The sequence below is a fragment of the Colletotrichum spaethianum genome, assembly GCF_022836535.1.
Source record: "Colletotrichum spaethianum MAFF 239500 DNA, contig44, whole genome shotgun sequence".
Lineage (NCBI taxonomy): Eukaryota > Fungi > Ascomycota > Sordariomycetes > Glomerellales > Glomerellaceae > Colletotrichum > Colletotrichum spaethianum.
Window position 1 is genome coordinate 161,151 of NW_026054814.1, and position 16,391 is coordinate 177,541.

General features: G+C 37.4%; 2 protein-coding genes across 2 annotated transcripts; one reads left to right on the plus strand and one right to left on the minus strand.

Annotated features, from left to right (window-relative positions):
- Positions 1–19: 19 nt before the first annotated feature.
- ColSpa_11260 (uncharacterized protein) lies at positions 20–346 on the plus strand (the record flags this gene model as incomplete). The annotated part of the gene is made up of 1 exon (XM_049277472.1): positions 20–346. The coding sequence occupies one exon, from the start codon at positions 20–22 to the stop codon at positions 344–346; it is 327 nt and encodes a 108-aa protein (XP_049133429.1).
- Positions 347–5,495: 5,149 nt separating this feature from the next.
- Positions 5,496–6,602, minus strand: ColSpa_11261 (uncharacterized protein; the record flags this gene model as incomplete). Its single annotated transcript, XM_049277473.1, has 1 exon — positions 5,496–6,602. The coding sequence occupies one exon, from the start codon at positions 6,600–6,602 to the stop codon at positions 5,496–5,498; it is 1,107 nt and encodes a 368-aa protein (XP_049133430.1).
- Positions 6,603–16,391: the final 9,789 nt, after the last annotated feature.

The following is a 16,391-nucleotide window of genomic DNA, read 5'->3' on the forward strand; positions in this document are numbered from 1 at the left end:
ACGATTTTCTAAGCAGGTGATGTCGAGGGACGACGATGCTAGGAGCAGCGGCAAGACCAACGAGGTGTCCAAAACTCCTGCCGACGATTATCCAGCCCACGTCAATGCCGACCTACATGCTGTCTTGAAGTCATACTCGCGCTGCACATGTCTCACTGGTCTCGGTCATAGTCGTGAGGGCCACCATGCGAGGCTCAAGCTGTGCGACAACGTCGTCAAGGATGACGGGCACGTGGCGTTCGACATGCTCTCCTCATCATTGCCCACAGCATGGGACCACTGGCAGGACCTTCAGATTCGTGTATCCATAAGAAAAAAAGCTAGCAAAGCAGTCAAGTTGTCATAGAGTCACCACTTAGGGAGGAAAAGACATAAGGAAAACGGCTTAGATTTCTATGTACAGGATTACTTTGTCTAAAACAAATAAATACGTATCCTGCGTAGTGGATCTACACAAAGGGACTAGACTAATAGTTAATCTAGGCCTAGTACAAATCTCACAAGGCTACGCAATACGCATAAGGGTATTATGATACACCCCCCTAGGCAGATTAATAGATTCTGACCGTTATATATCTAATAATAACTAACGTATCTGCATAGCGAGTTGCCACTCATAGCAAGACGCCACCTTTCCCTTCTTTCTACCTCTTTGACCTTTACACTAACTTTTCTCTACGTATAAACATGTAATCCTCTTTAATTAAAAGTCGTATTATTTTTGCTATCTAAGCTATTAAATAAGACCTAAAAATGTTTATAAAAAAAGCAGTATTTATCTTTAAGGTCCCTTAAATAATATGTTACGGTCAGATATCCGACAGTGGTGTTTTCTGCTAATAGGCAGCTGAGGTCGATACTCGGTAACAGTAAGGTAAGTCTTGTTGGTAATCTTGCTGGTCTGTTGGTGTCTGGTGATCAGTCAGGCACGTCTAGGCGTAGATAGCTTTATAGCTTCACAACAGAAGGATAATCTAAGAGTCACTTATGAGAGAGTGAATCACGAAGTTGATTGCTGAAGAGCTATGGAGAGTCTTTGAGCCCCAGGCTCAAGTCCTGTCTATATACTGATGTCTCCCTATCGTGATGCTGTTGATGGTGATCAACTAGAGTGGGTCCGGGGTGAGCTGCTCACTTGGTGATCGCTCCCAGTGATCACCTTATCTCTTGATCACTTTCTTATCATCACGTGATCTGTCCATAGTTCTTCCGTTCCGACCCTTGCCCGTAAGCGCCGTGATCATGCATACATGAGCCCGAATGTCCCCTGGTCCCTCGTGGGTTCGTTCCAGGTGGTTACGTTAACCAACGCTTTCCTGGGTCGTAACATCAGGTCTCCCCTCCAAAGGTCTAGCCCCTTAGACCTATATAGGTAAGTGGGTTCCCGCCGCGGGCTGTCCCTGGGTTTATCTCATTCTCATCTTTCTTCCACCATGTCGTTGGTGACTAATGCGGCAGAGTCAGACACTCTTAAATCTGGCAAGGCTTCTTCCACCAAGCGCCGTCTCGCGGATTCCTTGAGGATTCGTGAACACGGAATTGAAATCGAAATGCCGTGTAGTTGGTGTCGTTCCAAGGGGATCCGTTGCAAGATGCTTGCGGGTTTCCAGAAGTGTCAAGAGTGTACTCGCCGGGGTCGCTCTTGTGATGGGGATGATAATGCGGTTTGCGAATGTGAGTGTTTTTCGTGGTTCCGAGGTGTGTGGCTTTCTAATGATCGTAGTGGATCGTTTGCTGAATGAAGCCGATCGTCTGGATAAGGCTGAAGAGCAGGAGGAAGAGTTGCTTCGTCAGAAGGCGGAGTTACTGCGAAAGCAAGCAGAACTGTTCCGTCTTGCGCAGGCGGAGATGGATGCGTCTCTTGCCCGGCTCGATCGTTTACGTAAAGAGAAACGGATGATTTTCAAGAGGGGTCGTGAGGCCGCTGCTGAGTGGCCTGCGGATTCGCCCGTCGATCCGGTGGTTGAGGCGGTTCACGAGGTACAGGCTAGTGGTGGTTTTGGTGCAATTGACCTGTCCTTCCTTGAGTCTTTTGATCCTAGCGATCCGTCCTGGCAGTCCTTCGGTGAGCTGCCTGTTGAGGGTTTCGTGGCTGAGGGTTCTGGGACTCGCGATAGTCCTGAAGGAGTTGCTGGGAGTGTTGGAGGTTCTTGACTGGCTCCCATGAATTGTCCTCGTGTCCGTATCCTTTCCATTTAATAAGATATTGTGTTTCTCCGTTTTCCTCTCGCTCGTCAATGATTCGTTCGACTTCGTACTCCGGTTCGTTTGGTTCCACGATGATGCAGTCGTTGGTGTTTGATCCTCGCGGTGCTGGTTCAAGCAGTGCGATATGAAAAACTGGATGTATCTTCATTGTGTCTGGTAAGTCGAGTTTGAAGTTGACGTCTGAGATTTTCTGAATGATTTTGAAAGGTCCAAGTTTTTTGTAGTCCAATTTGTCACTTGGTCTTTTCGTTTTGATGTTGCGTCGCAGAAGATACGCGCTATCTTCCTCTTCAAAGGTTGGTCCCTCAACCCTTGATGTGTTGGCGTATTTCTTCATTCGTGCCCTGACAAATTCGAGATCTTTGGTGGCATTCTCTTGGATTTCTCGTAATTTGTTGTAATCTGCCACAGCCTTTAGTGCTCGTGGTCCCTGTCGAGGTTCTCCATATGCCGTAGGCTCGAATCCGTAATTCAGGTAGAATGGGGAGTTCAGTGTGCTTTCTCCTATAGCACTGTTATAGGCGAATTGGGCCATTGGAAGCAATGGTACCCAATTGTCTTGGTCGTAGTTGACATAACATCGTAGATACTGTTCCAGTATCTGGTTGATTCGTTCGGTTTGTCCATCGGTTTGTGGGTGAAAAGCGGTCGATAGCTTGTGATCAGCTCCTAGTTGCGAAATCAGGGATTTCCAAAACTTGGATGTGAACAGTTTGTCTCTATCGGATACGATTTCCTTGGGCAATCCGTGGTTGCTGACGATGTATTTCAAAAACGCGTACGCTAGGTCTTCTGCCGTGCTTGACTCTAAGTACGGGATGAAGTATGCGTATTTCGTGAGTCGGTCGACAATGACCAATATGCTGTCATAGTAGGTTTTCGTGAGTGGTTCTTTTGACTTGGGGAGTTTGACGATAAAGTCCAAAGAGATTGAGTGCCACGCTTCTGGTGGCGCTGGTAGTGGTTGCAATTGTCCGTATGGTTTGTGTGGACTATTTTTGCTTTTCTTGCACATGTCGCAATCCTTGATTGCTGAAGCCACTTCTGCTCGAGTGACTCGTGCGTCGTAATGTTGTCGAATTCGTTTAAATGTTTTGGTAACTCCTTGGTGTCCGTGGGCCCTAGCACTATGAATCTCCATGATCTGTTCAGGTGTCATCCTGCCAGTCGTGCTGGTATTGACACGGGTACCGATCATAATGAGTTTCTGTGCTGGGACAAGGTCACCGTTCTTGTCCTCCTTGAGGATGACTTGGGTTTCTTCTGGTACCGGGGTTTCGTGGTCCGGTCTTCGGCTTAGGGCATCAGCTCTTCCGTTCTCAGATCCTTTGACGTAGATGATTCTGAAGTTGAATTCTGACAGGAATTCAGACCATCTGATCTGTCGTTTGTTGAGGACTTTAGAGGTGGTGAAGTGAGTGAGGTTCTTATGGTCGGTGTAGACCTTGACTTCATGTTTGGTCCCGGATAACTGAGGTTTCCATTCTTGGAAAGCTTCGATAATTGCCATGAGTTCCTTGTCGTGGATTTGGTAATTGAGCTCGGCTCCGCTAAGTTTTCGAGAGAAGAAAGCGCAAGGGTGTAGCTTTCCTTCATCGTCGCGTTGGCCGAGTTGTCCACCGATGGCGTAGTCTGAAGCGTCGGTTTCCAGTTCGAAGGGTTTTCTTGGGTCTGGGATTATCAGAACTGGTTCGGAACAAACTTGTTGCTTGACTTCTTCGAAGGCTTTTTCTTGTTCTTCGGTCCATTCGAAGGGTACGTCCTTTCTGGTGAGCTTGATGAGGGGGTTGATTTTGGCGGAATATCCTTTGAGGAATCGTCGGTAAAAGTTGACGAATCCCAAAAAGGATTGGATGTCCTTGACATTTTGAGGTCGGGGCCAGTCCTTGACGGCCGCGATTTTTCCATTTTCCATCCGGATCTTTCCTGGTGTGATGGTGAATCCTAAGAAGTCGACTCGTTGACTGTGGAATACGCTCTTTTCGGGTTCGACTAGTAGTTTGGCTTCTTGTAGTCGTTGGAGTACGGTGTGAACGTGCTTCTCGTGTTCCTCGGGGGTACGAGAGTAGATGAGTATATCGTCTAGGTAGACGACAACGAACACATCTATAAATTCTCTCAGGACGTGGTTGATCATTGTCTGGAAGGTGGCGGGTGCATTGGTGAGTCCGAAAGGCATGACTAGATACTCGAAGTTGCCTTTCCTGGTGCGGAAGCAAGTCTTCCACTCCTCGCCTTCCTTCATCCTGATCAGGTTGTAGGCTCCTTTGAGGTCGATGGCTGTGAACCATTTGGCGTGGTACAGCTGGTCTCGTAATTCTGAGATAAGAGGTAGCGGGTAGCAGTTCTTGATTGTAATATCGTTGAGTTGTCGGTAATCCACGCAGAGTCGTAGTTTGCCATTTTTCTTTGGTACAAACAATATTGGGTATCCTGCAGGGGATGTCGATGGTCGGATGTAACCTTTGCGTAGGTTTTCTTCGAGGTATTTGTCAAGTGCCTCGCGTTCCGTTTCATTCAGTCCGTAGATTTTGTGAAACTTCGGGTGTGCTCCTTCTTTGAGCGGGATCTCGTGATCGTACGAGCTATGTTCAGGCAAGCCGGTTTCCAATTCTTCAGCAAAGAGTTTGGTGTACTTGCGGTATTGTTCTGGGATCGGAGAGAGGCGTTCTTCCTCTCGTTGATCGTTGATGAATTGTTCGAATTGTTCGTCCTTCGTGGGCTCGATTCTTTTGACGTATGCGACGTATCTGTGTCGCTTTGATTCACTCGGGGGTTGCGGCTTGCAACGCTGCCTCGCAGTCGAATCTCTCCATTGGAGTTGGCCTGTTCTCCAATCTATGCTCGGGTTGTGTTGTCGTAACCATGGGATTCCAAGGATGACATCCATGTCTCCTATTTGTGCTATGTCGAAGATCAGATGTTCTTGACGGTCATGGGTAACCATAGAGAGTTGCGCGGTTTCTCTGTCAATGGTGCCTCCACCGTACTCAACTGTTTCTCCTTCCACGTTTTGCAGGGTGTATGGTTCCTCCTTGAATCTCCATGTGATTCCTCGTTGATTCACCAGTCGTGGTGACATCAGGTTTGCTTGTGCTCCACTGTCAATTACGACCTGAGTGGGCTGTCCTTCGATGTAGACGCTCAGAACCAGGTGTGAGGCGTCTGTCGTCGTGGCGAGGTATAGGGACTTCCTCAGTGTCGCCTTCTGCTGTCCCTGTGCAGTTGGCGTCCCTAGTTTTTTGAGTAGTGTCGGTGGGCTTGCTTCCCCTTCATGTCCACCGGTTTTATCTCGGGGGGGTTTGTTCCCTAATCTGGGTTCTCCAGGTTTTGGCTTTGCCTACGTAATGCATCATACATTCGTCGTGCATGCATTTGGACCAGTGTTTGATCAGTCCGTTGTAGCACAGAACCGGGTGTTCCGGACTGGGTTGCATGTGTAACCAGCTCGCTTTGAATTCCTTGACTATCCATGTGCCGAGTTGGTGGTGGAGGTAGATCATGGGAATCGGCTGCTGCTTCCTTCGTCGAGGGAAGAAGTCGTTAAGTTCCTTGTCCTGGAGGTGGAACTGGCATTCGTCGTAGATGCAATCGGCCCAGAATACTTCGGTGTGGCGTGCGTGTTTTTGGTCGAGGTACTCGTGGTCTCCGAATATAGGTTCCTCTAGGACGGATACTACTGGTTTCCCGTCGATTCCGGTATCGTCTGTTCCATAGAACCAGACTTCTTGATCGTCCTCATTCTTTTCGTACTGTGGTCGGTACTCAGGGTAGTCCTTTTTGGTGGGCCAAGCCCTTTTGACCATCGGGTCGTCGCTGAAGTCGACATTCGCTTGCGCAGCTATTGGTTCGTCCGGGTCGTAATGAGTTGGGCTTTGGTTGGCCTCGTAGAGCTGTGCTTCCCTTTCACGGAAGACTTCTCGTCCAGGGTCCGATTCGTCAGAGGATTCTTCTTCTTCTGAGAATGGTGTGAATGTAATCGTCCTGGTTTTCTTCTCAATATCCTTGTAGGATGTCGATTGCGTAGAGGTTTGGCTTGATCTTCTGAGATCCATGAGTTGCTTGGCAGCCTTTCTTTCGAGCTTGCTCGAGGGTTCGAACTCATCAAGCGATTCCTCATGTTCTTCTTCAGAGCTTGTTTTCTCGCCAAGTACTTCAATCGACTCCTGGGGTGTGGGTTCCCTGAACCCGAGTTTTGGAGGAGAAAATCTGGGTCGTCGTGGTTGCTTCCGTCCCACGGCTACTATCTTAGTGGGCTTCCCAGGTTTGATGCTCCTTTCCTCCTTGAGAGCGTTCTCGAAGTCCTCCTCGAGTGCCCATTGTTTCTGGAAGTTCCCTTGGGCTTGTATGCGTAGTTGGAGTCGTTCCTCGATGACTTTCAGGGTGTCGGGCATACAGGGGTTGTCTTCCTTGCTTTGTGCAGCTTCCTTGGCTCGGATGAGCTTGGTGATTAGCTGTTGGTTTCGTTGCTCCAGTTGCTGAACCGTGGTTTGTTCTGGGTGGCCTCCTTTCTGGGTTCGTCGGGAGATTGCCACAGTTCTGGGTTTGGGCTGTTGTGGGTACCATCCGGCTTGCTCTTTCAGTTCTTGATGAACTAAACAGTTGTCGTCGAAGCAGGTGGTCCAGTTCCTTTGTTCGTGGGGAACTTCCCTTCTTGCTACGTTGGCTTTCCTAGTGCCTTCAGGTACGGGTCGGTTCTGGAGTCGCTTAGGTTGTTTGCAGTCTCTAGCTATGTGGCCGGGCTTCTCGCAGTTGTAGCATTTGAAGTCCTTCGGATCCCGGTGGTTCTGGTGAGGCTTCCTGGTTGCAGCACCAACGTCCATGGGTCCGCTGTGTTGCCCATAGGAGGTGCTCGGCTTACTGTGTTGTTGGTTGTTCTGCCAGTACGAGTTGGGTTGCGAGTTCCTAGGTCCCTGCGGCACATACTTTTTGCTGGTATTCGGCTGAGGGCGGCGTGCTTCTCCTTTTTCCTTTCGCCGTTCGTACAGCCTGGTATCGATTCTGACTGCGATTTCCACGTATTGTAGGAAGTCGTTGGGTCGGTCGAGCTTGGATAGCTCGTCTTTTACTTCTTCCTTAAGTCCTTGGTAGAACATGAAGATCTTGGTGTCGTCGGTGTAATCAAGTCGTGCGCAGATTCTTCGGAACTCTGCAGCGTAGTTGGTGGCTGACTTGGTTTGTTTGAGATTTGCCAAGTCTCGCTCGGCTTGTCGTTTCTCGTCTGGGTCCTGGAATAAGGATTTCAAGGCGTACTCGAATCCTGCGAAGCTCCCAAAGATTTGCTGGGTCTCTAGGTTGCAGTGCTCCAGCGTCTCACTGTCCAGGTAGTCTTCTAGGTAGGGTTCGAACCAAGAGAGGACTCGTCCTCTGAAGAAGGTGCCTGCATGGATGATTCTCTCCGTTTCCGTACGGAAGTTGCCAGAGTGAAACGTCTGGTAGGTCCTGACCTGTATCAAGAATCCTTTAAGCGTTCCAGGGGTCCCGTCGTAGGTGGTGGGGGAGTTGAGCTTGAGTTTTTCCCGCCCATCCACTGGGGTCGAGATGATGTTGGCAGCAGCTCGGAGAGTGCGAACTTCTTCCCTGAGATTGTTGGTTTGCTGGACCTCAGCCCGAAGTTGGTCAAGGAGTGCCGCGTTGTTGTTGAACATCTGTTGCATGTCCGCGATGTCCTTGTGGGCCTTCTTGAGTTGCTTGGCCATTTCAGCATTGTCGTCCTCGTCGCTAGAGGATTCGGCGCCCTTCATTTCCTGGTCCAAGCTCATGGGTTTAGGGGGTGCGACCGCCTTTCCCTTGGATCCGCTAGATGAAGTCGGGGTGGCTTTGGAGGACATCGTTACTGTTTGGTGAGTATCAAGGTCAACTTACTAAACAGGAGCAATCAAAGTGTTACGGTCAGATATCCGACAGTGGTGTTTTCTGCTAATAGGCAGCTGAGGTCGATACTCGGTAACAGTAAGGTAAGTCTTGTTGGTAATCTTGCTGGTCTGTTGGTGTCTGGTGATCAGTCAGGCACGTCTAGGCGTAGATAGCTTTATAGCTTCACAACAGAAGGATAATCTAAGAGTCACTTATGAGAGAGTGAATCACGAAGTTGATTGCTGAAGAGCTATGGAGAGTCTTTGAGCCCCAGGCTCAAGTCCTGTCTATATACTGATGTCTCCCTATCGTGATGCTGTTGATGGTGATCAACTAGAGTGGGTCCGGGGTGAGCTGCTCACTTGGTGATCGCTCCCAGTGATCACCTTATCTCTTGATCACTTTCTTATCATCACGTGATCTGTCCATAGTTCTTCCGTTCCGACCCTTGCCCGTAAGCGCCGTGATCATGCATACATGAGCCCGAATGTCCCCTGGTCCCTCGTGGGTTCGTTCCAGGTGGTTACGTTAACCAACGCTTTCCTGGGTCGTAACAAGAAGATATAATAGTATATAAAAATACAATAACCTTATCTCTTTACCTTTACCTTTACTAAGTCTCTTTACTTTCCTGTAACTATCTAAGAATATTACCTTATATATTCTAAGTATTACTAAGCTACTTTATATAAAGCCTTCTTTTATAGTTAGAAGTTATAATAACCTTTATATATAATAGTATTCCTATTAAAAAGCTTATCTTATTAAAATTATAGATATTGTTATTATAGATTTTATATTTTATTACTATGTTTTATATAAAATTAAACTAGGCCTATATAAGTATAAAATCCTTAGCTAATACCTTTTAATAGTTAATTTTATATTAAAAATATATCTTTAGTTATAATTAGTATTATATAAAGTTCTTTACCTATTAAGGTCTAATACACGTTATATTATATTTATTAAAAATATAATTAGCTATATCTTATATATTATTAAGTTATAATAGAAATCCTTAATTAATTAAGTTAATAACTTGTTTAAGAATTACTATTTCTTTTAGTTTAGTTATTTTTATTAATTTTAATTACGTTTTTTGTTATAGTAGTTGTTTAATGTATTAATTATAAAGTATTGTTCTTAGGACGTTATAGATAAAAGTAGTTTTCTATATAGATAATTTTAGGTCTTTTTTAATAGCTTAGAGTATAAGAAGAATATAGCTTTTATTTAAAGTAAAACTTATTATTATATATAGAATAAAGCTAAGAGAAAAAGGGAAGATATAAATAGAAGAGGAAGTAAGTAACTTACTATAATAGGTAACTTACTATGTATATATATTATATAATTTACTTAAAATAAAAGGATATCTTTATTAACTTATTTCTTATAGTATAAAAAATAAATAACTAAATAAAATAAATAATAATACTAAATTACGCTCAAAGTAATAAAGCTAAAGATATATTTTTAGTATTATTTAAGTTACTTTTTACGTCTTTTGTTTTCTTTATAGTACTTACTTCTCTATTACTTATAGTACTTACTTAAGCGTTTAATACTACTAAGCCTTTTATAAGCTAATTTCTTTTATAAGGTTATATTACTATATAAATAACTTTACTATTATTAACTTTTTTTATAGCTATTATTTATAGCCTATATACTACTTATTAACTCCTTTAAGCCTTAGCCTCTAGGTTACACTTTAGCTTTTACTATTATATTTTAATAATACTAAATAATACCTTTACTAATACTAAGGTACACTTTACCTAGCTAAATAACAAAAATAATATTAATAACAAGAGTAACCTACCCTTTAAGTACTATTTACACTGTTATCCCTGTGTAGTAAGGTAGAAAGGTAACCTTAAGCGTATATAGGCGCTAGCTAAGCTTACTAACTTTAATAATATATAGTAAGACTTTAGCCTTTGCTTCTATAACACTTTTAACACCTTTTTTACTATCCTTAACAATAGCTACACTATTAAGGCTAGCTTCTTTAAGACCTATACTAACAGCTAAGTTAATAGTAGTCTTCTTATTTATAGTAGTATTAGCTAAAAAAGATAAGCAGTAACAGTTATCTTACTAGTAGTATTAGGCCTAGTAGTATACTTATTTTTCGTAGCCTTAGTAATAATTATAAGTACTAATAGTACTTAGCTAGTAAAGGTTTAGTAATCTATAACCTTTTATTAATAATTAACGTCTTAGCTTATAATAAGAATTAAAGACGCTTTATAAGGCTACTAATAGCTTTCTTTTAAAGCCTTTATATTTATAGTATAGTAGTTAGCGTTTAGTACTATGTTAACGTAATATTAGTATAGTAGGTTAATAATAGTAGTTATAGCTTTACGTTATAATATACTTAGTAAAAGTTTAAAGGCTAAAGAAAAAGCTAAAATAAGGTTACTTAGTGTTATCCTCTTAGTAGAGTAGCTACTATTAGCGTTACGTAATACTAGCTATTAAGTAGGTAATACGTGTTTAACTATAAGTAGTAGTGTATATATTAAGATAGATCTTAATATAATTATCCTTTATATATCTCTCTAACTAGTAACAAGTAGTAGTATAACCTTTGTATAGGTAAAAAGATAAGTGTATTAGCTAAAAGGCTAAGGAGCTACTACCTTATAAAAAGAGTAAAAAGATAGTAACTTCTTAAAAGAGCTATAATTATACCTTTATATAAAGTGAATTAGTTAACCTTTAAGTTAGCTACTAGGCCTTCTAGTTAAGCTAAGAAGTAAACCTTAGTAAATAAAGGTAATAATACCTATACCTTACACTTATATATTATAATTAACCTCTTTATAATAGATAATACCCTTATCTACTAACCTTTAATTTAACTTTATCTATTTAACGTACTTACTAACATACTTATTAACGCGCTTACTAACAAACCTACTAACACGCTTACTAACACGCCTACTAACACGCCTACTAATACGTCTACTAATACGCTTTTTGCTATTATAAAAGAAGGTTACTAGACTAGCCTAGTAAAGTAATAAGGACTATTACTTATTAAAGCGTTAAAGGGTAGTTATTACCTTTTTAGTAAGGTAGCTACTACTAGTGTTACGTAATACTAGCTATTACGTAGGTAGTGCGTATTTAACTATAAGTAGTAGTGTATACGTTAAGATAGACCTTAATATAATTATCCTTTATATATCTCTTTAACTAGTAATACTTAGTTACCTTATAATAACGTTAATACTAAGAGTAATAATAACTTTAAGCTATTTTACTATAAAGATAAGTACTATAAGTATAGGTATACTATAAAGGACTACTAAGTAAAGAAGTAGTTTAAGATATAGTGTACTGAAACTGCGTAGGATAAAGGAAGCCAGCAAGTAGGCAGTTAACACACAAACCACACTAAACACCAAGGTCCTAGTATCGTCACAAGTGTACCTAGAGTGACCGATTACCCTAAGTGACTACCTTAACGCCTAGACCATAAGATACTACTCTTTTCAGGTCCTCTTTAGCTTGATCAAGGCCATAAGCAAACCAGAAAAGTGTATCCTTTACGTCTTACAGTCTGTTTAGATTTGCTCTTATTACTAAGTAGTATATATATATATATTATGATCTCTAAAGGAGAAGAATACCCTCTTAGACCTTTAAGGTCTAGTTAAGCCTAAGGAAATAAAGCAATAGTTACTTATTATACGTCTTATTTTTATATTAAAGTAATAAATTTATTTATATTTACTTAAGTACTTATCTAAAGATATTAAGCTTATCTATCTACTTAGTAATTAGATATTAATACCTTACTTTTATAATAGTATTTAACTAGAGTCCCCTTTTATACTTAGAAGGGTCTTACTTAGTTACGTCTAATTAGGCCTATAATTATATCTATAGACTAATAAAAGAAAAAACAAAAACATAAAACTTTACTTTTTTTTAATTATTTCTTAGTTTTTTTCTTTATATAATATATTAAAAAAAAAAAGTATAAAAGTATAAAGGTAAATAACATATAAAAGCAAAAACTACTTATTCTTATTATATTTTTTTAATTAGACTTATAATATTCTCTTAGTAGTAGTAAAAAGAGTATTTTAAGCTACTTACTTTATTATAAGCTGCTTTTTTTTTAGCCTTAAGATACTTCTCTTTAAACTTAGTATTTTACTCTTATCCCTAATTATACTACTTATAACTCTCTTATCTAAGTATAATTATAAGTTATAAAAATAGCTACTAAAAGTATTATTATACTACTACTATCTTATAAGGGTTCTTAAATATACTAACATATTTATTCTTAGTGTAGTTAGTAATAGATTTAACCTTATACTCTTTTAGCTTATAGTACTGCTCTTATATATTAAATAAGGCTTTCTTATAAGCATTTTACTATCCTTTAGTCTTTATATATATAGTAGAAGCTATATTAGATAATTACTTAAGGTTAAAGGGGTAATATAAAAGTATAGGCTTTATAGTAGCCTTAGACTTAGTATTACTAACCTCCTCTTTATTGTTTATATCTTAAGCCTAATTAGGCTTAAGAGATAACCTTACTATGTTACCTTTTAGGGTTAGTGTAGTAAAGAAGCCTGGCTGGTCCTATGGTACACTAGTATCTAAGGGGAAGCATATTAAACTAAAGAGACTAGTAAGATTATTGTTTTAAGGTACTAAAAAAGATGTCTTTTTAATAGGCTTAAAAGTCCTAAAAAAGGTGTTAAAGAACTCTAGTATATTCTCCTTAGTCTGATCAGGCTTACTAGATACTTCTTATTAAAGTCTCTTATTATAACTATTTAGTATAAGCCTTAGCTTGTTATAAAAGTCCTTTTTGTTATAGTTTTTTGGTTTACTAAACTCTTTAGTAACCTATTAACGCTAAAAATAGTTAATATAGTTAATAATATTACTTCTATTATTATTCTAAACTTTTATCTAAGTTAAACTCTTTATAATATTAGTAATATTATCTTAGATATAGTATCTAATAAATTCTGCTATATATATTTTATAAGTTTACTTATTAGGCTATTAAGGGCTAATTATAATACTTACTTTTATACAGATCACTTTAATTAGGTTAAGGGTAGTATTAATGCTCTAATAGAACTTATAGAGATAGTCTATATTAATAGTATACTAAAAAGTTATATCTTTGTCTCTTTATATACTATTATACTAAAAAGATTATCTAGTAACTTAGTTAATAAAAAGGGTAATAAAATGATTAATATAATAGGTAATAAACGCTAAATAGTCTACTTTTTAAATCTAATCCTTCTAATTAGGTCTAGCTATTATAATAGAGGTATTATAGCTTTAAAGAGAGCTATTAGTAATAAAGTAATTAACCTTAGCATCTTAAGTAGTAAATACTATAAGACTTTAGATATTATTAAAGGCTATCTAAGACTACTTAACTAAATGTTTAATTACGTTATAAATACTAAAAAGGTAAGTTTTTAACTTATTGTTTATTTACTTCTCTTAAGAACTATCTTATAAAAAGCCTTTACTTTAGTAATTATATATTATACTTATAGTAAATATATTATTACTTAGAATCTATATAAGAGTAGGTTTATTATCTTAATTAGATAGACTAAGATAGTTAAGAGGTCTTAGTAGAGTAATAAGGTTTTTAGTAGCTAGGTTTATAAACCTTTTAAGTAGCTTAAGGTTTTTAGGATATATATATTGTAATTTTTATAGTATCTTAATAGCGTTTATGGTTTACTTAGTTAAATTAAGGAGATTATTACTAAGATTCTAAATATAGTATTTTTTAAAGAGAGTTTAGTAGTACTCTAAAACCTATATATTATTAGTTTTATTTAAGCTAGTAAAAGCGTTTTAGATAATATTAATAGCTTAGAAGAAAAATATAATAAGTTATAATATACTTACATAGCGAGTAGGCTAACATAGTAAGTAGGCTACCTTCCTTTACCCTTCTACCTTTTATATAAGTTAATTAAACTACAACATATAAAATTAATTAAAACTACTTCTTATCCTCTTCCTTATTACTATCTTAAACTACTTCACAGGTTTATATATTATATCTAGGCTTTCTACAATTACTACATCATTATATATATAGTTCAGTACTTTTTATATAACCCTCCTTTTAAGGGTTATTTTGTCCTCTAGCATTAACACTACCCTTTTCTACTTATAGTACTTTTACTTTAGTAGTATTAAGTAACCCTCTAAGACATAGTCTAGTCTTTTTTACTTTTTAGCGCTTACTTAGTATCTTTATCTCTATATAAAGCTTACAGTTCTTAGCCTTAATAATAGTAAGCCTATAAGTTAACTTACTAATACTTTTAGCCTAGAAGTTAATTACTTTATATATTAGTGTTAATAAGTTACCTTAATATACCTAGATCTTCTTTTTAAGGGAAGAAGTACTTTGTATACCCTCTAGTGCTATAGTTAGTGTCTTTATGTCCTAGGAGCCTTAGCTGCTTAGCTGTGAGGTTAAGGGTGTTAGCGTCTTTAGCTTGAAATCTAACTAAGAAATAACTACTTTAAGGTTAAAAGGTATAAGGCTTACCTATCTAAAATTAGCTTATATATTATCTTCCTTTATTAAAACAAAAAATACTACTTTAAAAGTAAAAAAAAAGTTATTTTTAGTAATATATAAAATCTATATTTATATTATCTTCTTAATTTCTTTGTTATATAAGTACTTTAATAGGCTAAAGCACTTAATATTAAGAGGCTAAAGCTTATATAATAAATAAGGAGATATATAAAGAGTAATAATACTTTATTTTTTATAGTATTTATTAAAGTTAATTAATTTATAACTATTATAACTATTAAGGATTAAAAGGCAATAAAAGCCCTTTATATAAGTCTATATATACTAATTAAAGTGCTTCAGCTAATCTAGGCTAATATTATTTATTATTTATTTATTTTTGCTTAGATAAATACGCTATATAGCTAGGAATTAGCTGTTAATGTACTAGGAGAGAAGGTAATATTTACCTTTTATAATAATATACAAAGGTAACACCTAGCTATCTATATATATACCCTGAATGACAGAAACCTATTCCTGATTACCAGGCTACTTTATACAAGGCCTTCCTTTATAGTTAGACGTTATAACAACCTTTATATATAATAATATTCTTATTAAGAACCTAGTCTTATTAAAATTATAGATATTATTATTAAGTATTTTATACTTTGTAATTATGTTTTATATAAGTATAAACTAGCCTTATATAATTATAGGATCCTTAGCTAAGGCCCTTTAATAGTTAATTTAACATTAAAATTACATTTTTAATTCAAAGACACGTTATATAAAGTTCTCTGCTTATTAAGGTCTTATACGCGTCTTATTGTACGCGTTTAGGAGTTAGTTAACTATTTCTTATATGTCTTTTTATTATAGAGAAAACCTTTGATTAATTAGGTTAATAACTTATTTAAGAATTACCTCTTCTTCTATTATAGTTATCTTTATTAAATTTAGTCGTCTTTCAGGTTATATAACGCATCTAGTATATTGGTTTTGGATTAACGTTCAAAGGACCTCAAAGGTTTAGGCTATTTTTTGTATAGACATCTTTAGGTCTTTTTTAATAGCCTAGATAGTAAGGATAATACGACTTTCAATTAAAGAGGATAGTATGTTTATACATAGAGGAAAGTTGGTGTAAAGGTTAAAGAGGTAGAAAGTTAGAAAAGTAGTCTACTTGCTATGTTAGCCTACTTGCTATGTAAGTACGTTAAATATATATAAATCGGTCTAATTAAGGTAAGAAAGTAAAAAGAAAAAGGGAATAATATGTTATTAATTATTAGTTAGCTTAAAATTATATAGCTAAAGTTAATAGTAGTAGTAAAAGAAGGAAAAGTGAAAGTTATTATTAGTAAGTTTCTTAGGCTTATTTTATAGCTTTGTTTCTAATGAATTTTAACCTTATTATAAGAGAAAAAGTAATTTAAAGTTACTAAAGAAAAAAAATAAAAAGGTAAATATAAGAAGATAAAAAAAATAATTATTTATTTGCTTAATATTTATAAAAGTAAATAACTTCTTTTTATTTATAATAGTAAATTACTTTTTTTCTCTTAGTTCTTTTTCTTTAATTAGTAAATTAGAAGAAGTAGGCTATAGTTAGTAGAATAAAAAAGAGGCTAAGAATCTTCCTTTAGATTACTTTTTCTCTTTCTCTATATAACTTCATATTACTTCTTAAGCTTTATCTTTTCTATAACTTAAAACTACTTAACAAATTAACTTAACTTTCTTACTATAGCCTTAATTAGATATT